Genomic DNA, 26,762 nt, shown 5'->3' with positions numbered 1-26,762 from the left:
AATAGTTTTTGTTGATGCAAAATCTCCATATCTGAAATAAAATATTTCAATGACAATTAAAAACATGTCATGCTTGAATATATATTCTGATATGCAAACCTACATCCCATTCTGTAAAGTTTAATTTGTCTTGCTGTGAACGGGATGTTTTAATGGCTTCTGCCTGTCTGGAAAATCAAGGAGAGAAATCAAGGCTTTTAATTCACAACTGTATTGAGTGAAGAAGTTTAAAGTAGATAATTTGTAAACTCAAAATGCAACTGGGCTGGTTAAAATTCAGCAGGTTCTATTTCCAACTACCCAGTGTAGAAATGTTTTTTTAATTACAGCTTGGTTTATAACAATGGATAGGATCTGTAGCCAAATTTGTTCCTGTGAGACATTCAGCAATGGAACAATAGTATACATATTTCTGGGATCCCTGATTAGCAAAAACAATAGAATAGTTCCACAAAGCTTGAAGGTTTGGTTCTTGGAATAAAAAAGAAGCAAAATCTCCTCGTAATGCTGATTTCTGTAATTTGCTGTATGATTCAAGCACATAATAGGAAATAAAATGCATTTTAGAAGCTAGTGTACCATGGAAAAAACTGAACAATTTTGAAACCTAACGCTTATACTTCCTACATTAAAGTTGTGTTTCCAACACAGCTCAAAACTCACCTGCCACAGGACATTTCAAACACTCGATATTACATGTCCTGATTTTTCCTGTACTTCAGGCTTTTAGCACTCAGGTGAACAAAATACCTTATATTATTTGCAGCCCACTTCTACCTGTGCATGTGTGTGTGTCCGGGGAATAGGGCAGCAGCAAAAAAGCCTAGTCTCATAAGTAGTGCCCAAACCTCACTGGTGTTGGCCTACCTTTTCTAGAAATCAGTGCTGAGGTACAATTTCTACCAATTCTTTTGGGTAAGTAAGGATGTCAGTATTGTAAATATAATGCTCTATGCAACTTTTCCAGTGCCATAGATTTGTATGGAATGAAATTACAAATTGTGGTATCAGAATACATTTTATACAGCTAAGATTGTCAAAAATAAGGTATTCCAGTACAAGATTATGTTTTCTGCTCTGGAAAAAAATATGAAATTACTCCAAATACTTCCAGATTTTCTTTTCGGCTAGAACTGACAGAATCACAGAATCACAGAATGGCTGAGATTGGACAGGGCCTCTGGAGGACATCTAGTCAACCCCTGGATGGAGGGCATCTAGTCAACCCCTTGATCAAGCAGGGATAATTACAGCTGCTTGTCCAGAACTGTGTCCAGATAGCTTTTGAATATCCCCAAGGAGGGAGACTACATAGCGTATGTAGACCACTTGTGCCAGTGCTCAGTCACTCTCCAACTAAAAAAAGTTTCCTGATGTTCAGAACCTCCCATGTTTCAGTTTGTGCCCATGATTACCTGTTCTGTCACTGGGCACCATTAAATTCCTCATATTAAGAAGGAGTGAGAAAAATAGAACAGGAGAGTATGTTGAAGGAAAAATGACAAGCTGCAACACAAATATATTTTTAAGTGTTTTCAGTATCTCCAAATAAAGTACTGTATGGAAGAAAAGTGAAATACGTTATGTCAAGCACAAGTTTTACTTTTCTGTACTTGATCAGTAAGTTTAGAATATTCCCACCCTCTGCCATCCATTCCTCATCTCTAAAACCAGGGGTTTTGTTGCTATTTTTATTGGCATTTTAAATTACCACAGCTATTGCTTATACTTAGTAATTTCACAAATTACAGTTGTTAGGAAGTAGTAGGCACCTATTTGACTTTGTTATAGCCAGAAAAAAGGAGCCAGACTGGTTTAATGTATCTTTTGATTTGATATAATTTTGTTGTTACTATGTTAAAAAAGTGTTGGCTGGCTGACCACCTGGTCCAAAAACAGGAAAAAAAAGTGTTGCTATTATGCTTGAACTGTCCTATTTTCAGCACAGAAGTTTGTTATTCATTATCACCATCTGAGATGGTGTATCTCTTGTGGGTGTGAAGTCATGCTTCACCTAGATGAGCTGCACTAGGTGATTAAAGGAGAATGAGTCCATATAACTGATACTAATTGTTTTCCTGAATTTTAAACTCAGCCCATTGAGTCGAATTGTTCTGAATTACATATTGAAATTACTTTGACACAGGTTAAAATTATATTACTTTGACTGAATTCTCCTTTCAGTTTTGGGTTTCACATAACAATGATGTGATATTTCCTGATTAAAAATAAGGACTGGATTTTTTCAGGACCTGAAGAAAACCCCTATTCCCCCCCCACCAAATGTTTGTTCAGGATTGAATATGTCACAGATTTTAGATGTGAATTTTGGCCAAGTGTTGGGACCTGAACCATAACCTTACCTCATGCTGTGTATAATCCCACGTATGTTTTAGCATAATTAAATTTGTAATTACTTGTTATCATTAGTCCCAGTGTTGTGCCAACTATAAACCTCATTACTCAGAATAACTTGATTCCGTCTTTAGGTAAAAAGAATTCAAAGCTGGATTTGGTTGCACGAGAGAGTAAATAAACACGAACATTGTCTAAGCATGTTGAATTTTCTTCTGAAAGAAGAGCCCCTGTCTCTGCTGTTGTGGAGACAAGAAATTCAGTGAGCACTCAGTGAGGGGCTCAGTGCTGGATCTGGACTGTGTGTCACATCCCATGTGCCAAATGCCAGCTTCTGGAGGAAGGTCTGTGTAGCTTGCCCAAGCCAACTGTGCATGGTGTGTTTGTGTGGATTCACTGGCAAAGTCCAAGCTGGACCAGCCAGGAATGGGAGGCCCCAGGTCTGGGTGGGGGTAACTGGCAGGCAGTGGGGCAATGCTGGCATTTGGGGGACCCATGATTGTGTCCTGCCAGAGGGACAAGTGTGTGGGTGCTGCATATGAACAGTGAGCACCCAGTGGTGAGCTGGGGACCTGTGGGGTTGGTAGCGGGGTCTAGGATCTGGACAGGCGTGCTGGACACGCAAAGGGGCTGTGCTGGTGCTAGGGAGATCTGTAAAGGTGTGTGCTTGTGAACCTGGAGAGTGTGGTGTGTGCGCTGCACTTGTGCCTTTCTGCCTCTGACAGCCCAATAGGAGGAGGGGGTGTGTCCCTGTATGCCTGTGACTGGTGTGAGTTCTGAATGTGGGGGCTGCTGGACGCAAAGTCTTGTCTGAGGCTGTCTGTGTAGCCACAGCTGTGGCCAAAGCAGTATCCATGTGCGTGTCTGTGATACATGCTCAGTCTTGGTACTGCAGCAGCGTTCCTAGTGCAGAGATCCCAGGCTGGGCTCCAGCAGGAGGCTTCTGGACTGGGCAGTGGAGGCAGTGGCCACATATCACATTACTTAACACTTATCATAAGCTCTCAGTATGTTGAGGACAGTCTTTCCTTGCAATTATTGATATGCCTAAGCTTAAGTGTTTGCTTTGGGTCTCTTTTTGTGGAAGGCTTGCTCCCCTCATTGTTTTGATGGCATGATTTAATCTAAAGTTTCTTTATGGACTGCATGTTGTCCATCCATCATGTCTGGAACTGGATCACTGTTTACATGACCCTTATTTTTTTATAATCCTTTATAATGGTTTGTGGGTTCCTTGGCTAGGTGGCTGTTGTGGGTGAGAATGGGAACTTTGGAGAAAGTTTATTAGAGAAGCCTGCTGTTGAGTCATGGGGTGCAGAAAGATCCCCCTTGCTTTCTAAACTTCTCGGAGATTAATTTAGGTGTCACTGGATCCAGTCTCAGCCCCAGACTTTTTCAATGGTCTAAGTAACTCTGTCCCACAGAGATGAATTAATTTATTATTTATATGACAAATGATTAGATGAAATATCTTAATCAGAGTTATCTACTACAGAGTTTAAAAGCTAAAACTACTAGCAATGTATAGTATAGGTATAGTGCACTATATCAAAGCAATTACATAAAGCTGGCAAAAATAAACAATTATTAAGTAGAGATTGATACAACTCACCACACCAATGCTCATGGGCAGATCTCTTTTACTCAGCCTCGAGGAGTATTCTTGAAGGGGCTTCTCCAAGGGAGAAAGCTTCATACACACACTCCAAGACGGAATATATTAGAGGAACCCAACTGTATGAAAGTAGAGTGGACTTTTACAGTATATAGTGATTGACTGCCAGTCATATGTCTCCAGGTCTCCTTAGCAGCTTATCTGCCAAATCTTTGCCTCACTATCAGGATCTTAATTTGGAGTTTCTGAGCTAGACAGCTTTTAGCATAATTCAATGCCAAAACCAGCACATGACTGAGCCTCTCAGCCCACCACTGATAGCTTGCAAAATAGGGCATTATTTGAGTTTGACCACATTCCAAGGCAGATCACTATGCTACAGTGGCTCAGAAAAGCAAGACAATATACTGTTCTCTCATCATTTAAAGTATGGATTTAAAAAGTGATACTACTATCAGCCGAGAAGTTGCCAGTATTAGTGTTAGGCCTGTGTCATTTTACTGGCTGACCAGTCCCTGTCACTGTCAGTATAGAGTCAGAGCAGATTTCAGCTAGTATGAAGAATTTTTGTTACCTAAGATCAGTATTTTTACTATATAACTCATGACATAGGACATTCTTGTAATTACGTATTCTTCTGTTTATTTAGGTGGTTAATTAATTATAGGGGTTTTATTATTTTGCAGAACCTAAAACTGAATTTGTCATCTCCTCCCCTATTTTAGGGCTTAATTTTCTCAAACATTCATGCCTTCTTATAGAGTCTTTTAAGTTTAAATGAAAGCAATCTCCTCAGATCATAGTGTGACCTGGGGAGGGGGGTGGGGATGGGGAGGATGCACCACCACAGTTTGCCTCTTGCTCACTTTACCAGTGACATTAATTCTTAGCTTGGAAAAACAGATCTCCAAATTTATATTTCTGAAAGTAGTTGCAGAAAGAGAAGATTTTAAGTTGTGTAGTTAACTACATTTCTATTTTGCTCATATTGAAGGGGAAGAACCTGCTAGTGACTAAAAATTGTTTAGGACGGTAGTTCCAGAACACAAAAGTCATAAGAAAAAGTAGCTAAGTGTAAGATAAAAGTTTTTCTTAGTGACATATATAGTTAGGTTCTCTGTTGATGTAATGAGTGCATCCAATGACTCAGAGGATCTATTTGGTTTTCTACAGCTGGATTCTACTCCTAAAGCTAGAAAAGGAACTTAAAAGCAAAATACTAATTATAAAATCACAGCCAAGAGCAAATAATATTACATTTATTTCTATACTGAATAACACAGTAATCTGAAGTTGACTTAATCAACTATGTCCACCCAAGGGAGATTAATAAAAAGAAACTTGGTAGAGTATATTGATCATCATATAAAATGGTAGCAATTACCATTAACAAATAGTCTTTAATAAGCAAACATACAGTTAGTACTATTACCTTGAGGTTTTTCTCATTAAAAGAAAAATGAAAAAGAGGAGGGGGGGAAATTTTCAGGATGGATACAGGACACCTGATTTTAACTACTTTAAAAAATCTCAACTAGTGAAAGATATCTGTTGTAGTATTTTCCTAATGTTTCTTTTTCTTCTGGCTCTGTAGAAATCTTGAATCGTTAGCTTAGATATACCCCATAAATTTCAGATGACTAATATTGATAAGAAGTAACTACTAAACTATACAGTTACGATGCTTAAGATGAACTTCGTGAATCTCTACATTATCATAAATTAATCTAGCAAACCAGACCACTGAAGCTCCTGAAACTTGTTTTTGTGGGAAGATGTGCTTAACTTAATTTAACCACTCTCTTGAGATACTCTTAAACTAGTTGTTTCCGATCCTTCAAAGGTGCAGTGTTTTGATCCATGAAGACCTGTAGCATTCCTTTCATGAATCCCACAGTCATGGTTGCTAAACAATTTGCAGCAGTGCTATCAGCTCTGAAGCTCTTGGGGAATCACAGTATCATTCTGTAGCCACAATTCAAAAGTCAGATTATTTCTCCAGATGAGAGAGGTTCAAAATCAATAATGGTTTGCTAATGTAAGTGTACACTGAAGGTTTTTTTTATTTTTTTTTCTTTTGAGATGGCTACGCATTTCTTTTTTTAAGACGTTCAGTGAAATGTGTAATTCTGCCTCTCAATCCCTGTGTTCTCTTGTACAAACTCTGTGCTGTTTTATTTTTATTTGTCTTACTAAAGCAGTAATTGTTTATTCTGTCGTTGCGTTCTGTGATTCTTTGCTGACCACTGTGATCTCACAGATATATTATCAATCCTATTTATCCATTTTAAGAACATAACTGCTATCAGTTAAATATCCTTATAGATAGCTATTTTTTCATGCTACTATTCCCAAAAGATGACAGCCATTTTTATGGGCTTGTTTAGCTTGGTGGATGTCTTTTTTTTCCCAGTTTGAATAGTGCTAGTACAGATTTTAACCTCAGAAATATATACTTACGAAATTTTCAGATGTCATTTGTTTTTCATAACCTACTTTGCAATGGTTTCTGCTTCTCAGAGAGAGTTTTTTTATAGATAATGTTTTGAAAATTATGAGAAATATACCTAATTTTCCACTGATCAATTTCTTATAAGAAGTTTACTTCACAGATGATAGACCTTTGAAATTTGGTTCTCCCATCTGCCAATTTCCCATCTATAAGCAAGCCAAAAAATTAAAAAAAAAAAAAAAAGGCAAACCAAACCGCAAACATGATAATAGCAATTGCTTCATAAGCATTTCCAGGGATCTATCTGTATGTCAAAAGTTAAAAAAAAAAATAGTCAAGAGAGCAGAAAAGAAGGGCACTAATCAGTGTGTCCTGTGCTCTTCTTTGTAGTCCCAGCGCCGTGTTACATTTCACCTCCCCGATGGCTCCCAGGAAAGCTGCAGTGACAGTGGTCTGGGAGACCACGAGCCAGTGGGTGGTGGAACCCTGATCTCACACCCTCTCCCTCTGGTTCAGCCGCAGGACGAATTCTATGACCAGGCTTCACCGGACAAGAGGACTGAAGCTGATGGCAATTCTGACCCCAACTCGGGTGAGTCACCATCACTGCTCTGCTTATCTAGTTGCTTTGCTAACTTGGTTACTTTCTTTTTCATCCCTTCGAGCTTTGCAATGGTAGAGATGTTTTTAAGCACATGCATGAATATTTGATCATATTAGCTCATTGGGATTGTTAGGAAATAATGTAGTTTGCCTGAAATGCCTCGTGTTGTAATTTGACTGTGGAAACAAAAGTATATCCAGTAGAACAGACGGCTTCATACTAATTGCACAGTAAGTAAGAACAGCTGGGGAGAAGGATGCCCTACAAGGTAGCAAGTTTTTCCTGATGTTTGCAGTGCTGTACCTATTTAGCTTTAGACTTAGATTTAGTAAAGTCATTCTAAATATCAATTTAAAGTTCAAGGACATGGAGGTTGCACTGTCTTTTAGACTAACAAAGAAATCAGTAAATCAGTGAAGCACTGAACAATTGAAAGAACCCAAATTTCTTAACACCTTTATAATTCCCCCTTCTAACAGGGTTTCTTTGTTAGGTTGGAATGGCATGATGTTTTGGAACTGTCAGATACAGGTTTTCATACAAATATTAAGGATGAACTATTTGATTTGGGAACTTCGTCCTTTCTCTTCTTTCCTTCTCTATTATACATTCACATTATTACTGTGTTTTTTTGAAAGCACTAGAAATTGAAGCAAGATCTTAACCAATGCTGTGACTAGAATTTTGGCATTGGAATGTGGAGACAGACATATTGAAAACAGGGAGGGGGAAGTAGCACTGCTCTTAAGCTTCTTGGTTTTTGTCTAGAGTCTGGAGAAAAAGGTTAAAAGTCTTACCTGTGCTCTTGGAAGGTAATTGAACTTGAGTTCTTTTGTGTCCCAGGAGTATAGAAATAAGAATTAGTTTCTGTCTTTGGCATTTCTCCCTTTTGTATAGATGATTAAGTTGTCACTGGGCCTGTACAAACCAGGAGAGAAGGTGGCCTTGGGATCTGATGAACAATATTAAGGTCCATCTTCTCATTTGGGCAGAGCTGGATCTGAATGATGACATTAACATCATGGCAGATGACAACATGAACTGTGGAATATTGACTTTGGAAATATTTTTCTCATATTTTTATGGAAAGACCAAGAGGTTGTGTTGGATGAAACTCTACAAAGAAACTATTTGAAATGCTTTACTGTCTGCATTCTTTACTAAGTTGCATTCTGGTTTCTTTTCCTCTATTTTCCTTTTCCGTTTTTTTTCCTGGATATGACACCTGCATTTTATTTTCTTTACCAAAACAGAAATGTTTTTTGAGCTATGATGTTAAACCCTTAATCTACAGAAATACAAAGAATGATAAAAGGATAGCAACTATGAATGGATTGACTCTGGAGCAAGAATCCATGTCTGCTTAAGCAAGCGAGGAGCTTAAGTGGAATTACCCGGTTACTTCTCTGACCCCATATGAGGCTTGTGAAAGGTTTAACAACATCGGAGAGGAGTTTTTAAGGCAGCATTGCATGTTGGCACTGTTGCATTGGCTTCACAGGCTCAGAATTGTACATCTCTTCAAAACACAGCATAGAAGTCCTCCGGGAGAGTTAAGAAAAAGGGCTTAGTACACTTCATAGCAAGTTACTAAAAAAGCAGTTTTAGAAGTTTTGTGTTAAACACATTGTGCAAATTTAGTGTATTAATCATGATCATCTATTCATACCTAATATAGACACTAATAGAAGATTAGTCAGAATGAGTAAGTGTTCTTAAAAGCTATATGAAAAGTTTTAGTATGTTTGTGGTTACATCTAATTTAGCCTTAGGAATGCTAAATTTGTGTCAAATTTATGAAAATCTAACCATCAATCTGTACTGATGATTAGTGAAGTATTGAAGTATAGGGTTTTTTGCTTTTTACCAGACATTGAAACAGTACATTCCATATCTCATCAAATCTCACAAACTAAGAAGGGAATGATATGGTCAGTACTGTGACAGAAATTTTCCTAGGAAAATCCAGGACAGGATGGGAGTCATGCTGCTCATTAGATGGATTTAACTTTTATATTGTATTCAGTATCGAGCTATTGCCTAGGCACTCTGTCAAAAGTTATTTTGCTGCTGTAGGCACAAGTTTTTGAATGAAATGTGAAATAAGGTTTAAAGCAGTTTATGGTTATTGACGATCCTGTGGCAATTTTCAGAAGAGAAAAATGCTATCTGGTTGGGCCAAGTTACTTTGTGGATATTTACCTGTGTTCATGGTTAAAATAACAGATGTAGTATTGTTTGAACATTGTATTCTTTGACACTAGTAAGCTGAATTTCTAGTTCTATTGCAGTGAAATTTTCCCTAGTGATATTTAACCGTAGAGGTAGTTTCATTTCAGTGGCTATTTAAGGAATTTCTGGTTATGAAAATACTTAAGACATGCTAAGGTAAATAGTACAACTATAAAGTAGGGGAAAAAGCCCTAGTGGAGAGTTGTAGTATTATCGTGCGCATGTACTGCTACCAGTTTTGGCTGGTAAGTGTTGCATAACAATATTGTTATTTTAAATGCTTCAGCTGAAGAGAAAGATCAGTGTTTATGGGAATGTTTGCAAATGACCTCTACACCAAAAATAGAGATTTGTTCCACTGTATGTTTATGAAAGTTCATCCTAAGTAAAAGTTTGCTTCAGCTCATGAGAATGTAATGTCAATCTTGGTAGTAAAGTCATTGCCTCATGCTGGGAGCAATTTTGGTTAATGACTTTAATGCTCAGTGAATTGTGTGGGTTATTACTGTACACTGCGAAGTTACATGAATAAAAATACAGCCATTGTTTCTCAATATAATATTGCTGTTTTAATTATATTTGAAGAGTGACCAAGGCCCAGGTCTTCAAAACCTGAAAATGTGCTAAAAGTCTTGCTAATTTGTTACACAAAAGTATGAGAAACCTTACTGCCATATTTACTTGCAGTCATTAGCTTCTACAGAGACACAAGAACTACAATTATATGATTTAATGAAATAAACACACTCAGTGAGAGTACATTCATCTAGCTAATCTGAAAACAGAAATCTCTCACACCAGGTGAAACTCAAATGAAGAGAGAAGCCAAACATTAGCATTGTCAGCCACATGCTGTCACTGTGGTTATGAGAGAAAGGCAACAAGATAGAAATATGAAGTCTTTTATAATGATATGTAAGCCCAAGTTTGGTTTCCATCAATGAAACCTGTCTTCTTTATTTCGAGTCTTTTATTTTGAGGGTTATATTCATTTTGCTAAGATATATTTTCCATTTCACTATTGTTAATTGATCAGTATTACTGATAGTCAGAGGAGTTTGATGTTAGCCTGTCAACTGCAACTTCATTATAGTTCACCTTTGTCTCATTTGCGGTTTGATACACTTGATTCCTATAAAAAGGAAGATATTTCAAAGATCTATAATCTGATTCAAGTTCTTTACCTTTTAGTATATCAGATAAGAATTTAGAAAATATTCCTGTTTCTTTAGGCTCTTAAAAAAAAAGAAAAAGTCAATGTAAAATTGAATTTATTTAGTGTCTTTTATTACCAAAATTCTTGCCTTCTAATGGTTTTGAATGTGCATATCAGGAAGTATACTTTTAACACAACCATCTTTATCATCAGTTCCATTAAAACTGTACAGCTCTCTGATGTATTTTAATGTGAATTATATCTTCGGGTATCGCTCAAAAAAACCCCTGTGTTTTTATTCTCCAGCAGTCGGGTACAGAGTGTTATTTTTCATTACTATAAGTGTGGTTTTCATCAGCGTGAAAAAAACAACCCACCTTATTAGTGAAGAATTCTTCTTTCCCTGTGGTTTAGTAAAGGTTGTCAGGGACTTAAATTTAGACTGGAGTTGTTAACGTATCTAAGAGTTGCATGCAGCAGAGCTGTGCAATAGAACTGTATGAAGTAAAAATGTGCCTCCTAGTGTAAAGAAGGGGTAAAATGCATTTTCATGAAAACGCTTGATAAATCACATTTTGATAGCTGCAAGCTGTGGATGTGATTCATTTTTCTTCAAAGAGATAAAGAGGAATAGCATATATTTAGTGGAGTGTTAGAACTGCTCTAGGGAGAAAGCCTACTACACACTGTGGATGAATCTATGCAATAATTCCAACGGTTTTAAACCAGACAGAAATATAATATTTATGTCTTCTGATACATGTTTACAAAGCTAAGTAAATGCTTGCCTAATTTCTACACCTCATTAATAAGTAGTATCAATATAGGTTACATAACACAAAGTAATAGCTTTGTAAAAACATGGAGCTGTAGCAAAAATGGTAACACACCCACTGGTTTGAAGATCATGTTTTTATTTAGTAAAATTAAATAGAATATTCTATTATGTTTTGTGTTACTTCCAAAGCAATTCCATATTCTTGGAAGTAATGTTATAATGCTGCCTTTCAATAATAATGTTTGTGGATAGCTTTTTTTTTCCAGTACAATAGAAACTGTGTGGTTAAATTTGGCTGATAAATACTTGACTTCCTGCTTTTTAATAAACCTAATACTATGGCAGTTTAGTGAAGTAATGTCAGGGGTGTTAAATGATACCCTAACTCCAGTAATAAGTAGGAATATCTCTGTGGAAGTGGTTTAATTATTACTAAAGTTCAGAGTAATGGCAAGACAGCCTTGTTTTACATTTGGTCATATGATAGTGTCCCATGTGGAGAAGCTAAGCCTCTCCTGCAAAGAGCTTTGGTTTTACAGTGTCGCTATCATTACACCCAGTGGGTGATGATGGTTTAACCTTGCGGGCATACCCTCTGCTTAATCCTGTCTTTCATTTTGCTGCCTCAAAATTTTCTTATTTGGCAATACTGGAGTAGTCCATAGCTAAACAGCCTAAGGTGTGGAAAGAAATGCTACTCTATTAATGCCTAGATCTAGATAATTTGCTGTCCGTAGTTATTCTTGTGTTTTCATAATATGAGACTAAGAGAACTAAAATAGGAACATTTGCCTTTGAGTCATATCCTCCATTTCATTAAACACAAGTTCATACCTCACACAGAATCTAACAGTGTCACATTTAGCTACAGGCAAGCAGGAGTAAGAAAAACTGGAGTCAGGTTGGTGAATTAGCCTACAGAAAAGCTGTAAAATCATCTGAAGTATGAGCTCAATCTTAGCCCATGCACTTATTTCTTTAAAAAAATAAATAGAATCTGAGAGGCATAAGAAGTATTTCTATCTCTTTACATCTCTTTGCTGCCTCATTGCAGTGAGGATTTTAAAATTGTCTTAGAAAAGCCACTGTGCTACTCTATTCTACTTTCTTTTCCTTCACACACCAAAGCTAATTGGAGTGTAAATCAGGAGGCCATAGCCATTGAATGAGCATTGGGAGGGGAACTTGTCCCATTGCTTCTCCAAGAGGAGCACCTAACTTGTCAAAACTTCCTAGCTGCTCCTGCTGCCATCTGAGAAGAGAACTTGCAGGTCCTCAGCAGTGAGCTGAAAAGGTTACATGGGGCAGGGGGACTATGAGAAGGGTTAGAGGATTAAAGGACGGGGAAGCTTGCGCATGAGATGAAAGCTGGTGCCTTTGGCTGCCGTAACTGATGATACCTAGGACAGTTTAAAACCGCAGGTGCTTTTGCTGGGTAAAACAAGAGACTGATTTTAGGAATTAAGAGTTATTTTTCTCCTGTAAATATTTTCTACTCATAAGGGTTTTCTTCATATCACATCAAGCCCAGATCTACTGCAGACATTCCCAGACTTTTTAAAGTTTCAAAGTGATACCATTATCCAGTCAAATCTCTACCATAGCACAATGCTTAGTGTTTCACACAACTTTTCTTAAATCAAACCAATGTTTTAAAATACTCCAGTGATAAAATAGCCCAGTGATTTATTTCGGCTGGTGTTTGATTACATGTTTTATATGGGTTTACATGGCAAGGTTGTGGGGAGGGGGGCTACAGAGGGTGCTTCTTCGAGAAGACACCAGAGGCTGCCCCCCATGTTTGATAGAGCCAGTTCCCAGTGGCTCTAGAACACATCCATTTCTGCCCAAAGCTGCACAGTGTCTGCGAGGGAAGAAAAATGTGAGAGAAACAAACCTGCAGACCCCAAGGTCCATGAAGAAGGAGGTAGAGAGCATGCTTCAGACACCAAATAGATTCCCTCTCAGCTTGTGGAGAAGGTGGTGCCCCCAGCAGCCCATAGAGGACCCACCCTGAAGAAAGGTAGGTAGGCCCTGAAGGAAGTTGCAGTTCATGAAGAGCACATGCAGGAGCAGGAAATGTGGCCCCTAGGGAACCTGCACTGGAGCAGTCTGTTCTTGAAGGCTCACACCCTGTGGAAGGGACACATGGTGGAGCAGTTAATGAAGGACTGTATTGCTTGGAAAGGACCCCATGTTGGAGCAGAGTAAGAGTATGATGAGGAAGGAGCAGCAGAAACAAAAGTTTTACTGACTGACTGCAACTCCCATTTCGTATCTCTTAACACCACTTAGTGGCAGGTGCAAGCTGGGATGGAGTCAGAAGAAGAGGATATGAAAGAGTGAATTTGAGCCTGGGGAAAAGGAAGGGGTGGGAAGTGGGAAAGGTGTTTTTAGTTTTGTTTTTCTTGTTTCTCACAATCCTACTCTGTTTTTTATTGATGATAAATTAAATTAATCTTCCCCAGGCTGAGTCAGTTGTGCCAGTGATGGTAACTGGTGAGTGATCTCCCTGTCCTTATCTCAACCCATGAGCTTTTTCATCTCATTTTCTTCCTGTCTTGCTGAGAAGGGGGAGTGATAGAGCACCTTAGTGAGCACCTGCCAGCAGCTGAGGTTAACCCACCAGAATATTAAAGCTGGTATTGTATTCTCAGTCTGAACGCATTTATTTTCAGTTTCTGGCTCTTGTCTGTGTGACTGTACAACCCTTTGTCAATGTGAAATCTGTGACTTCCAGAAGTGCAAGGATATTTTGAGGCCCAAGGGATTGTTTTGACTAGTACAACATCCTGCATAATACAGATCAGAAATCTTAGCCAATAACATAAAAAAGCATGTGTCTTGTGCTGGTATCTACAGCATATGTTACCAAATGATTCCTTGATTTAATGATCTTCAGTGACAAAGGAAATAGTACTACATTGCTTACTGACTTCAAGTGAATCAGCCTTTTATTTGATAAATGAGGTGTTTGGTGTCCATAGTTCAGATGCAGTACTCGTTTTCTTGAATCTCTAATAAACTGGTTAATTCGTAGTAGTATTTTGAATGCTGCAACATTTTGTTCTTAAGCACTTTTTTTCCTCTCTGTATTTTAATACTGGTCCAATATCTGTCCAGGAAAAAAAAAAAAAAGAAAAAAAAAAAAAAGAAAAATAAATCCTCAGTCCTTTCTAACACTTACAGGTAAATGACAAAGTCAAAAGTTTCTATTTAAATATTTAGAATAAGAAAAATAAAACAATAAGTCCTCTAAATTGCAGACTTCTAAAATCAGTTTTTATCGGTCATTGTTCTGACCTGAGTGGGTTTTTTTTCTGCCTCATGAACATGCTGTTTAACAGTACTCTTTAGCAATAGAACAGCAACAGATTTTTCTATTATTTAAAGACTTTCCATGGGAAACTAAAGTAAAAAGCACAATTGAACACATGTATCTTTAATCATCATGAAATATATTAGAAAGATTTTATTAGCATTCTAGGTGCTCTATCACCTAACTGTATTTGAAACAATTCACCTTTTAAAGATGTGATAGTGTGATTATGGCAGAAATATTTGTTTTATATTTTTGAGGTTGCTTTTTCTGAAATTCAGTGAAAGTTATTGTTGCCAGCTGTTACTGCTTGTTGCCTTGATTATACAACTAAGTTCCCAGTGTTTCGTACTCTTTTACTAGTGGAGTCTTAGCAGTACAACTATCCCCAATAGCAAGTGGACTAGAAGAAAGATTATAATTGTGAGAATAGAGTGTTGAATTTAGCATGGCGTTGTTAATTTCAGCACTTAAGTGGTTACAAATTTTAAGTAGAATTAGAATTGCTGATGGCTGCAATGAGAGGATTAACTTAGTGCAGGAAGGATGACCACATTGCACCCACACAGACTTGGGCCTGACAACTAGAAAACAGCTTTGCAGTAAGAGAACTGGGAGTCCTGGTGGATAGTAAATTAGCCATGAGCTAGAATGACACCCTTGAAGAAAAGAAAGCAACCTCCTGAACTGCATTAGGAATGGTGCTGCCAGCAAGCTGATGAGAAGTCTCTACTCAGGACTGGGGAGACACATTTGAAGTGCCAAGTCCAGTGCTGGGTTTTCCAGTATGGAAGGGAAATGGAAATACGGACTGAGTCCAGAAAAGGACCACAAAGATTATTAAGGTATGAGATCATGGGGAGGTGCTGAAAGAACTGTGACAGTTCATCCTGGAGAAGGGAAGGGTTAGGAAGGATCTAATTAATGTGTGCAAATACCTGATGTGGTGCGGGAAGGAGAGTAGAGAGGGAGCCAGGCTTTTCTCAGTAGTATACCAAATTAAAGAAAGGACACTGGGCACAAACTGAAATACAGAGAAATTTTCTTTAAACGTAAAGAAAAAAGCCCCACCACATTTTCTTGCAATCAGAACAATAGAACTCTGCACCAAGTTTCCCAGAGCGGTTGTGGAGTCTTCTTGGATATTTTAAAAATCGAACAAGCATGACTGTAGCTCAGTCATGGTAACTCCCTGAGTTGAGCAGGAAAGTTTGACTAAACCATCTCCAGACTTCCAAGCTTAACCATTCTATGATTCTGCAATCCTATAAATTAATTAAATTCGTCTTGCATAGACTGTGCAATACAGATGCGAAGAAAAAAGGAAAGAAAAATCTGTATTCTCTAAGGTAAATGAAATACAAACTTCTAAATTGTATGGTAGGATAATAAATGGTAGGATAGCTGGTGTAGTACTATACACAGTATAGAAAAGAAACAGAAATAGGTACAATCCAAGTTACTGGTTTTTTCTGCAGTTTAGCTCCTGATGTAGGTATCTGAAATGGGTCAAGTAAATCTCATAAAGATATGTCTTCATCCCACCATAGGTTATGAATGAAGACTGTAGGAAGTAATCAAGTGATAACCCATGTTAGTTCCAGAAATTAATGATGAACTCAGCCTCATATTTTATACTCTGAATTTAGATGCTTACCTGTAGAAATCTAAAACTTTATCCTCAGTGTCTAGGCTTCCTCTTTTAATTTACTGAGCACAAAAGCTTTCATTTAAAGTAGGTACCTAAACCAGGTTGGCTAAATTTCATTGTAGAGTCCATTTACCATAGTTCTGTTGAGTGTAATAGGAACACCAAATTCACACAAAGACATTTTGGATGAAATTTAGCTCCAGAATATATATGTATAGGACTCAAATAATTTGTTATACATGGGCATTTGATTGAATACCTTGATGCTACCTACTTCTTTTTAACTGCACTCCCTTCTTTCCTGTTTGACATCCACATGCGAACATTGTGGGTACCCCAGGATATTTCTAAACTGGCATTGCTGATGGTTAGACAGGAGAAGTGAGGTTTAGGTTGAGGTTCATTCAAAAAGGTATGAGTGCAGGTGCCATGTGTGTAACCTCGTGATGCATCTGTGACTCATTCAGATGTGAAATGGAGGCAGATGTGAATTAGTCAGAGATCCAGGTGTAGTCAGTGGAGTCCTCAGTTACCATAATTGAGTCTGGAGACCCAGTCAGTTACTAAACTGAATGGTGTGTAGTAGATGTGTCTACTTTAATGTGAGAGGCATTGTTTTCCAGACTATATTGACTGGATTGACATTGTGTATAGGGGAAGCTTAGACACCTAAATTTAGCTGATTCCCACCAATCAAACCTTTTGTGTGAGATGAATCTCAGTTGTTCTTGTTGCTAAGGGAATACTCATATCTTCCGGGAGATTTATCAGTTTTTCTTATCTATCTGCACATAACATTTTTCAAAGGAGAAGGTCATTTTTAAATTCCATGCCTCATTTTTTACAGTGCTAGATAAATAAAAATACCATTTGCATACCTTCGTCTTCCTCTTTTTTAATATTTTTTTGGTATAACTGAAATTAAAACATCCTACCTTTTTAAAGCACAGTTCTAAGGAAGGATTTCTAATAATAATTTCTGTTCCCTAATCAGCTTTCCTTCCTCCAAACAATCACCAGATATTTACTGGAAACTATTATAAGTCTCATGCCATTTTGAAAATTAGCAGGTCATGAAGTGCAGATGATGCATTTTGACTGTCTCTTTAAGAATATCTGTATGGGACATTCATGGAATCCAGGAGTTCCTTCCTTAAAGCAAGTATCTTGGCAAGCTTTGCTTTCTGGGAAGGAAACCTAGACTTTTGGAAGAAAAAGCGTGTTATCTTAAGAAATAACCTTATGCATAAGTGTCTTCAAGTTTGAACTAAACTTGTCCAGAGAATAGGTGTTCATTTTATTATGCTTATCTTATGGCTTTATCTTTTTATTTTTCTCAGATTTTTTGCCTTTTTTTTTTTTTTCCTAAGGAGAAATATATGCATAAGAAGGGAAGTTCTCTGAATAAAATTTGAAAATTATATAGGTGATGAATATTCTGTTTTCTTTCAAATATTTTCCTTCCCAAGGAATGCTTTATGTTTTTGTACATACACTTGCTCTGTTTGTCTTCAACAGGAGGAGAAGGGGGAGGAAAGAGGAATTAAGTAGATGGGGAACAAATAATGGATTATATTTGCAGTCTAAAACTCATATAATTAAACCTTCTAGAAATAGGAGTAAGAGTTGAATAATTTCTTAGTGCAATGCTATATCCCCTTCATGCTAATCCATGTAAACACATTTTAAGATAAGTCAGGAGAAGGAAATAATAATAGAATACTTACCTTTTTTCAGTGTGCATCACATGGTAAATGTCTTTGCTCTGGGGTTGCAAGGTGAAGACATGTCTTCTACAGAGAATCCATCTAGATGTGGTGGCATCATAAACAACCAAACTTAGGACATATTTAACTGTGGCAAGGAAAGAAAAAAATATACAAAATCTTTTACAAAACATTCAAAAACTTTGGAGTTTTTTCCCATCTTGAAACAAACAAATAGCTAAAGACATAAACCAATCTTTAACTCTTCGGGATGCTTTGAATATTTTGCAGCTTTGGCAAAAAGCTATCCAATATAAACCCCATGCTACATCAACACAAAAAAACTCCCAAAAAACAAACAAGCAAAAAACCCCCAATGGAACAAACAAACAAACAAACAAACATCAACAACAACAACAACAAAAAAACACATAAAGAAGTTTATTTAGTAACATCGGACACCTTTGTGAGAAAGAGAAAGTAGAAAAATATTTTCTTGTGTATACCCATATATCATTTTTATACCTTTATCAGTGTTTATAGCTCCATGATGAAGTCTTAGACATCACAGTAGGAACAGATCTGGATGTAAAGCAACTGGTGCTGAGAACACAGAGTTTGCTGTGTACATTTCCGTGGCAGTTGCTCTGGACTTTTGTGGTCCGTGGAGTGAATGTCCATTAGTTACTGAAGAATAATTCTAGTTTCATTCCATTCCAAAGGAATCCCATCCTTATGCTCCAAAAGGTTTTCACAAATATGTCAAATGGAGGTGACTAGAAGATTCATGTCAGAAGTACACTCCTGCAAGTTTATGTAGACATACTATTTAGTAATATATATTTCTTTCTACATGGAACAACTCACCTATTATTTTAAACAAATGTGCATTACTGAACTGTCATCTAAGTACTTCATGCTCAAATATTCCCAGCATATTTATGGTGATTTTAAAGTTCTTCACTCTGAAAACCACACAAAAATGTCATTTTCAATACAAAACTTGAAATGAAATTTTATGTGCCTACCATTTAGGAGAAAGATTCTTTTTGCTCACTTGGTGATATGCTCTACTACTCTTTCAGATTAGATCTATGTTGTCTTCAAGACCTAAAGAAAGTGTTTAAGTTCATTGAGAAAGATAGAATAACTTCTTTCTTTTAGTTTATCTTTACTGTACTGTTCTATTCCACAGCTGCATTTGTTAAATAGTGTCATGGAGATAACTATTGAAGACACACTCATATCAAGTAAAAATATCATTATAAATGATTGATTCATATAAAATAACTGGGAAAAAATAAAAACCTTCTCAACTTTATAATAGTTGAAAATTTTAAAATCCAAGAGCCTTATGGTGTGATGTTTATCACTTTACACGTCCTTCTTTTTTTCTTATGTAAAATATATATGACTGACAAGAGAGTGTGATGGAATAATTGACCAGTTTTGATCTTTAGCTTTTACTGAATATTAAAAAATATTTTTTGTTACAGAGCAGTGGTCAATTACTGAATTTAAGGGAAAGCAATTTATTAGTCAAAACATGTTAAATTGTTGCAATTTAAAATGTACTTAAAATATGCAAGCATATATTTCAATATTGATGAAGACACACTGTAACACAGCAAAGGCATAAAAAAACGGATTTTATTTTCAATAGAGAAGTAAATACAATTTGAGTGTTTTGGGGTTTTCTTCTTTGTTTAAATTTATGTGTTTTGCAAAAATGTAACAAAAGAAGCTGGTTTTAATTGGTAGTGTTATTTCAAGGCCCTTGAAACCCTGGCACTTACAGTTGTTGTGAGTGTGAATGTGATCTGGCAAGCACAGCATAGTCATTAACTGATGGATTGTAGCTACACTCTTTCAGTAAAAACATGTAGGTGGTTAGTAGTACTGTAATGTTACCAGCAATTTTAAAGTCATTTGTAGGTTAGTTTGTGAAATTAAAAGTGTAATCAAAAATTTCCCAGCACTGCTGCCTTTTTCAGCTGATTTAAGTGCAGATTCCTTAGATCATTCAGAAGAGAAATTAAATGACTTAAAAATAATCACCCACACCACAATGGATTAGTTGTTTGAATTACAGTTTCACAATTCATATATTTCTTCTCATGAGAAATGAAAGGAATTGTATAAGGTAGTTGCTCTCTGCCATTACTCCAGGTCTTAATATTTTTTTATTTTTCATATGCGACACATATTTTTCCTTCATTATTACTTCATTATGAATGGAGATCATATATTTCCAGTTGTAAATAGGCACTTAGTAATATGAATCTCTCTTGCATGAGTAACTACACTGTTTGGAGACATATTAATTATACATTTTGCAGAAGACTGAAAATATCTAACATATGCTATAGATGAATATAGGTCACTGTGACAGCTGTAATAGATAAATATATGCATATCTATGCATACAGACATGCACAGATATAACACATTCCGCTAGGGTTCAGAGATATTCAGATAATCTAGATGTTAATGATACTGACCTTTGTCTACCCAACTTCCCTTCAGCATTTAAAGAGCCAGCATGACTGATTTTAAAGATGGACATCGTTAAAAATAAGGTGATACCCCAGTGGTTACGTTCTGTTAATACCCTCTGCAGTCTTACAGACTCTCATGGCCACATTCTTAAGAAGTTCTAGATATACTCACATGGTCTATTTCTGCATATCTGGACTACTGTGTTAGCCATAGGATGCCTGCCCAGTTCATCTTTGAGTAACCTAACTAAAATAGTCCCTTTAGGCACCTGAAGATGGGGAAGTGTCTAGAGGGAAATTTGTCATATGAAGAGTGGCTGAAGTCACTTGGTCTGCTCAGCCTGGAGAAGAGGAGTCTGAGGGGAGATCTCATTGCAGCTGCAACTTCATGAGCAGAAGTGGAGGGGCAGGTACCACTCTTGTCACTCTTGTGAGCAATGACAGGACTCAAAGGAATAGCATAAAGCTGGAACAGGCTCCCCAGGAAAGTGGTCACAGCACCAAGCCTGTCTGAGTTCAAAAAACATTTGGACAATGCTCTCAGGCACATGGTGTGACTCTTGGGGTTGTGGTGAGCTGGACTTGGAGCTGGACTTGAATGGTCCTTGTGGGTCCCTTCCAATTCAGAATATTCTATTATATGGTTCTATGATCCTGTGATTTTTTAACCTCAATTATACACTATGCACACTTCAGTCCCTAGTCTATAATATGAGTCATGCCTCCCAATAAAACAAAATATTTTGCTGTTAAAAAAAAAAAAAAAGCGTCCTGAAAGTCAGGCAGCATTTTTGAGCTACTCTGTGTAAATGGCAGAAGATGTCATGCCAAAAGAGAGGAATGGGCTGAAGGGAGACAAATTTAGAGACTCTTGGGAGTTTTTCCATGTTATTTTGCAAACAATGGCAACATTATGAAAAAAATTACACTTTGAATGAAGTCTGGTTAAGCAAAAAATAGTGAAGAGTTCTAGAATCCAAACAGTAAGTTGCTTTGCATACTTTATTGTCTTTTGGGATGAAGGTTGATCCACAAGAACATGCATGAATAAATAAAAAAAATCTTTGTAAGAGCACAATGGAATTTAAAGAACCATTTAAGAATTAGCAATTGAATCCTTTGGAAGACATCTTAGTACAAAAGAGACTCATGGTCCACAGTCTTTCATTTTTGGAGAAGCATTTTACGTGACCTTTTTAAAGTGTCTATTACTTTTTGCTTGCTTGCTTGTTTGACAAAAAGTATATTCTACTGACACTGTCCATGCCTTAATTGTGCCTCCCCTGATGGGGGAGACGTTTAGAGTCTTTGCCAGGAGTCCGAGAGATGAAAGGGACCTTCAGCCTTCTCTGCTTTCAGATAGTTGTTTATTAAGTCTTATCAGAGAAATAGAGCCATTAACGTGACCCAGACATAGCACAGAGCAGAGAATGCAGGAGAATGCCAAATTATCAAGATTACAAAGCCTTTTTAAAGGTAAATTAACCAATGGTCACTAAAAGTGTACATTATTTTTACTTTTCCACCAATGTATAATAAATCATCTAGTCACATAGAGAGGAACTGCGGAATTCTTTATCCAATCATCCCAAACTACTTCTACTGCAGAATATGGAATAGATGAAGAGACCTTCTGGTCTGGAGAACAACAACAATCCTCCATTTTGATGTTTTTTGTTTTTATCTATTTACTAGATTAATAAACCCAAAACCTCTAAATTTTTCACCCTGTGACAATCTTACATAGTATTCTATCACCTAATTCACACCAGTGTAGATTCTAATTCTTCCCAGAGGATAGGCAATTTTCTCCATGAACGAAGGTCAAAAATAGTATTGTCCAGGGGGGTAGAACCCTTCAAAACAGGCAGAGAAATATTCTCTGCACTCTGGGTTCCCACATTCTACTCTTCTGTCTATTTTAGTTCAACTGCTGCATGTATTTATTTGTTTATTTATTAACTTTGAAAGAATAAACCCTGGTAGTGCTGTATGTTGATATCTGTCCATATCTCATATCCTTTGTTTAGAATTCCGTATGTTTACGTTGGTGACAAGATAGAATGAATTTCTCGGTGGGTCATGTCCAGAAGTGACTGCTGATATTGCCTACTCTGTTTCACAAGAGTAGGGAAAGAAAAGGAGAGAAATTAGATGAGTGTTATTGGAGCAGCAGAGAAAGGAATGGCTCAGCAGGTGTCAGGTAAACTGCCAGCTGGATAGATTATGCACGACAGCATAGGCATTGTGGATGAAAAAATAGAGTGCTGTGGAACTGACATTGGTATAGGTAATGCTTTCAAGTACTTTGAAACATTTTAGAACAGCTCTGTGCTGCTCAAAATTTAGAAAGCTCTTTTATTTATGGCTCAAAAATGTCCATGAATCATTATGTCACCTGAAGAAACTTGAAGGAAAGAACGCCTGTCCTCAGAAGACTGTGAAGTTCAGAACAATCTGGAAAACTTGAGAAAGAGAATGCTTAACTGGGGGAAAAGATGAGTTCCATATTGCTTAATTCAGCCTCCTTCCTTTTTGGTCTTGTCAAATGTTTGCCTATTACAAGATGCCAGCCTACTCAGTGTTGTATTCTGCCACAAGATATATGGCATCTCACAAATCTGGCAGTAGAATGACAGCAGTCTTCTACTTTTCTATCCTGGTTGCCTATTAAAATCTGTATAGCTGTGCCAAAGCTATGAAGTTGGAGTAGCCTGTCTAGACCAGACAACGGCGTTAAACTGTTGTGGAGCTAGATGTAATGCTTAAGAGCACTTCACCCTGACATCTGAAATGCATTGAGGAAATATTTGCATATTGCACCTTTCTGCTAACAACAGGGTTTGGTGTTTTTTTATTTTCTTTTTGAGATCATATGTGGTATTACTTCCTCAAATGTGTATAATTCCTATACATTCTGTTCAGTGCATCTGAAATTAAACTATGTGATATGCAAACAAATCTCTTTAACACGAGGCATAGAATAGTATATTTAGTCCAAGTAACAAGATGACAAAATAGTGTTTTGTTGTGGGTTTTTTTTTTCAAGTAAATTTGGCAAATCTTGCATCTTAGCCAGATTAAATAAATAGATCATTTCACAGAATCACAAGATCAATCAGGTTGGAAACGACCTTTGAGGTTATCAACTCCAACCTATGACTGAACACCACCATGTCAACTAGACCATGGCACTGAGTGTCATGTCCAATCTTCTCTTAAACACCTCCAGGGATGGTGACTCCACCACCTCCCTGGGCAGCCCATTCCAGTGCCCAATCACTCCTTCTGTGAAGAACTTCATCCTAATGTCCAGCCTAAACCTCCCCTGGTGCAGCTTAAGACTGTGCTGTCTTCTCCTGCCACTGGTTGCCTAGAAGAAGAGACTGACCCCCACCTGACTAAAATCTCCAGTTGTAGAGAGTAATAAGGTCTCTCCTGAGCCTCCTCCTCTCCAGGTTAAACAGGCCCAGCTCCCTCAACTGCTTCTCATAGGACTTACGTTCTAAGCCTTTCACCAATAATTTATTAAATTGTTTAAATTATTTTGCTAGATGAAAAAATTCAAATCTATTTTTCACTGGAACACATAAGTGGCTTTAAACTTGGGTATAGTGCCTACACCATTAGCACTGGTTTTATTTTGATGAAGTGTATTTGACAGCTTTGATCATTTGAATTAGCTAGTCACAGTCAAAAAGGGATGATCAGTGTGGCCAAGTGTATGTCGCTAGATACTACTTCAGTAAAGTGTCAGTTTAAAATAACTGAGAGATGATCAGTTAGAAAAAAAAATAAAACCAAAAAAAACCCCCACAAACCAAAACATAACCCTGCCCCCCTGATAAATAATTGGAAATAAACTTCTTTCTGTAGTTGAGGATCAGCTTTGCTGATAATCTGCCTTGTGAAACGTTTGTCAAACTGAGCCGTTCATCTGCGTATCAAAATGCCAAACTGCAAGCAACTTGAAAATAGCACTTTTTACTGTAACAGTTGGTTGTACCCCATAATAGATACTGAATATTTTTAAAGGAGAAGAAAGTAATGATTTTCATTGTTAGAGTCTTGTTTGTTTGTCCATTTGTTTATCCAAGGTTCTTTTCAGGCAAGAAATTGGACAACAGTTGTCCTTAATTATCATTGTAAGCACATTTGTTTGATGATCAGAAAAAAAAAAGCAACCTATTAGCATAGAGACCTGAACTTCCAGCCTGTGTGCACAGACATACACAGGTGTTCCTCCTTAGCCAACAAAAGTGGGTTTAGAAAGAACTAGAATGATCAGCTAATTATGAAGCCCATGGTTCTTTGCAGATCTGTTTTACATCATAGGTTCTTTGATAAACTGTGCTAATCCAGTAATTTTTATACAGCCATTCAAAGTGTAATACAGAACAAGTACCTTATCTCTTGCCATCTCTTGTTTGCTCAGTCTTTTCATGTGCCTCTTACAAAACTTTGCCACTTGATGGCCTTTCAACTTTTCCCAAGTAACACTTAATTTGTAAGGGTAAAGAAGACTCACCAGTTTTATCTTCATTAGCAAGTTATGTGGTAAACAAATTTGGCATACAAGACTTTCTGTGCCTTAAGATTAATTCAATCATTAGACTAACACCACTCTACAAATACCCATTTCAACCTATTGAATTTATTATCTAATATCTGTGGGCACTGATTAGCGGTTTTACTCATTATCACCCTGAACCTTCTAAATAAATCATGGCCTTAAATTGTTTGTGTGATTGTTCCATGAACTTGCTTTAACCTTTCTAGCTCAAGTGTTTCAACTTGATTTAAAAAGGATAAATATTTCATTTTTCACATTTAGTCTTGACTGTAAATTAGAACAATATATGAAAAAATTCTCTACAACTATAAAGAAAGTCTTTGCCACTTTATGCAGACTGGCTCTATGCAAGGAAACAAGAGTGTGCACTTTTATTTTCCTAAACACTCATAATTTTCAACCTTATTCACCTAATATTTTTTATTGCCTACGTCCTTTCTTTTCTTTGTTTTATATATATGTGTATATATATAGGATGTGGGTTTCCAGGATTATATAGGTAAGAATTGGGTGTGGGTGCCCTGGCACTGGCAGTGGGGTCTGCAGGGTGGCCTCTGTGAGGAGCGGCTGGGGCACCCTGTATTGGGCATAGCCAGTTCCAGCTGTCTCCAGCCCACAGTTCTCAGGTCACAGCTGAGCCCTGCAGCCAAGGGGGTGGCATCTTGCGGAAAATATGCTTAAGAAAGGGTAAAAAGTGTTGCCTGGCAGTAAGAAGTGAGGAAAGCTAGGAGAAATATCCCTGCAAACTCCCAGGATGCTCCTGGACCTGGAGCAGAGATTCCTCTGCAGCTCTGAAGAAGGAGTTACCAGAGCAAGTGTATTCACAAGTCAGGAATTAGGGAGTGAAGTTGAGCCTCAAAAAAGGAGGGAGTCAGTGGAAGGTGTTGCTTTTCTTTCCTTTTTCTTTGTTTCTCGCCACCCAACTCTATTTTAATCGATAATGAATTAAATTTTCCCAGAGTCACGCCCATTTTGCCCCTGGCAGTAATTGTTAATCAATCTTCTCATCTCAATCTCAACTCACAAGTGTTTTTATCTTACTTTCTCTCCTGTCCTGCAGAAAAGAAGCAATGACAGAGGGCCTGGTGGGGCATCTAGTAGCCAGGCAAGGCCAACACACCACAAGTGGCAGTTTGAACCAGTTGCCTAGGAAAATAGCCTCAGACTTTAGAGAAAAATTTTATTTGATAGATACTCATTTTTACTGGTGAAGACCCCAGTTAAAACATTATGCCAAGTTTTTAATCAATCCTATACTTTTTCACTTTTTAGATTGCCAGCATTTCAACTTCTGTTTTATCTTCCTGAATCTTCTCTAGTCTACCTTCTCTAGTGTATTTAGGCCATGCTTACCTGTATAAGAAACTTGTCAGAAACTAACTCTGTGACATTACTACACAGATATATGTGAGGATTTTTGGCAGAAGATGTCATAACTCTTTTTGGTTATACATAATGAAGCTTTGAGAAACTAATGATGTTTTGAATGTATATATATTTGCATTTCAGAGGATTCTGTCATGTCACTGAGGCAACTTTTGTAAATATAAGATCTCAGAACAGGCATTGCTGAAGGAAGTGCTGTTCTCCCCCTGCTTCTGCCTGAAGTTTGGTTCAAGCCTTTACTTCTGAACAAAATCTTCCTGTGCAGAACAGCAAGCTTTCTCCTAAAATAGCTGTACAGAACAGCGTTTCCCACCTAGGAAGGCAAGCTTCCTTGCTGGCAAGAGAATACTATTGTAGTCATAAAGCCAAAGATAATAAGCTGTGTCTCATATATATTATGGTCAGCAGGGAGAGGTAGAAGCAAGAAACTAGAATCT

General features: G+C 37.3%; 1 protein-coding gene across 7 annotated transcripts in view; it reads left to right on the top strand.

Annotated features, from left to right (window-relative positions):
- PCDH9 (protocadherin 9) overlaps positions 1 to 26,762 on the top strand; it is a 684,038-nt gene that overhangs the window by 434,973 nt on the left and 222,303 nt on the right. For 3 of the 7 annotated variants that reach the window (XM_048295525.1, XM_048295523.1, XM_048295524.1), the window contains one exon: positions 6,813 to 7,014. The exons of 1 other annotated variant lie outside the window; for it this stretch is intronic. In XM_048295525.1, coding sequence (XP_048151482.1) covers positions 6,813 to 7,014 — 202 coding nt within the window. Of the gene's footprint in view, positions 1 to 6,812; positions 7,015 to 7,923; positions 9,968 to 26,762 lie in introns of those variants that run through there. 3 more of the 7 variants (XM_048295527.1, XM_048295526.1, XM_048295528.1) reach the window with 2 other exon arrangements.

The sequence above is a fragment of the Corvus hawaiiensis genome, chromosome 2, assembly GCF_020740725.1.
Source record: "Corvus hawaiiensis isolate bCorHaw1 chromosome 2, bCorHaw1.pri.cur, whole genome shotgun sequence".
In the NCBI taxonomy this organism is placed as follows: Eukaryota; Metazoa; Chordata; class Aves; order Passeriformes; family Corvidae; genus Corvus; species Corvus hawaiiensis.
This window is presented reverse-complemented; position numbering and strand designations above follow the sequence as displayed.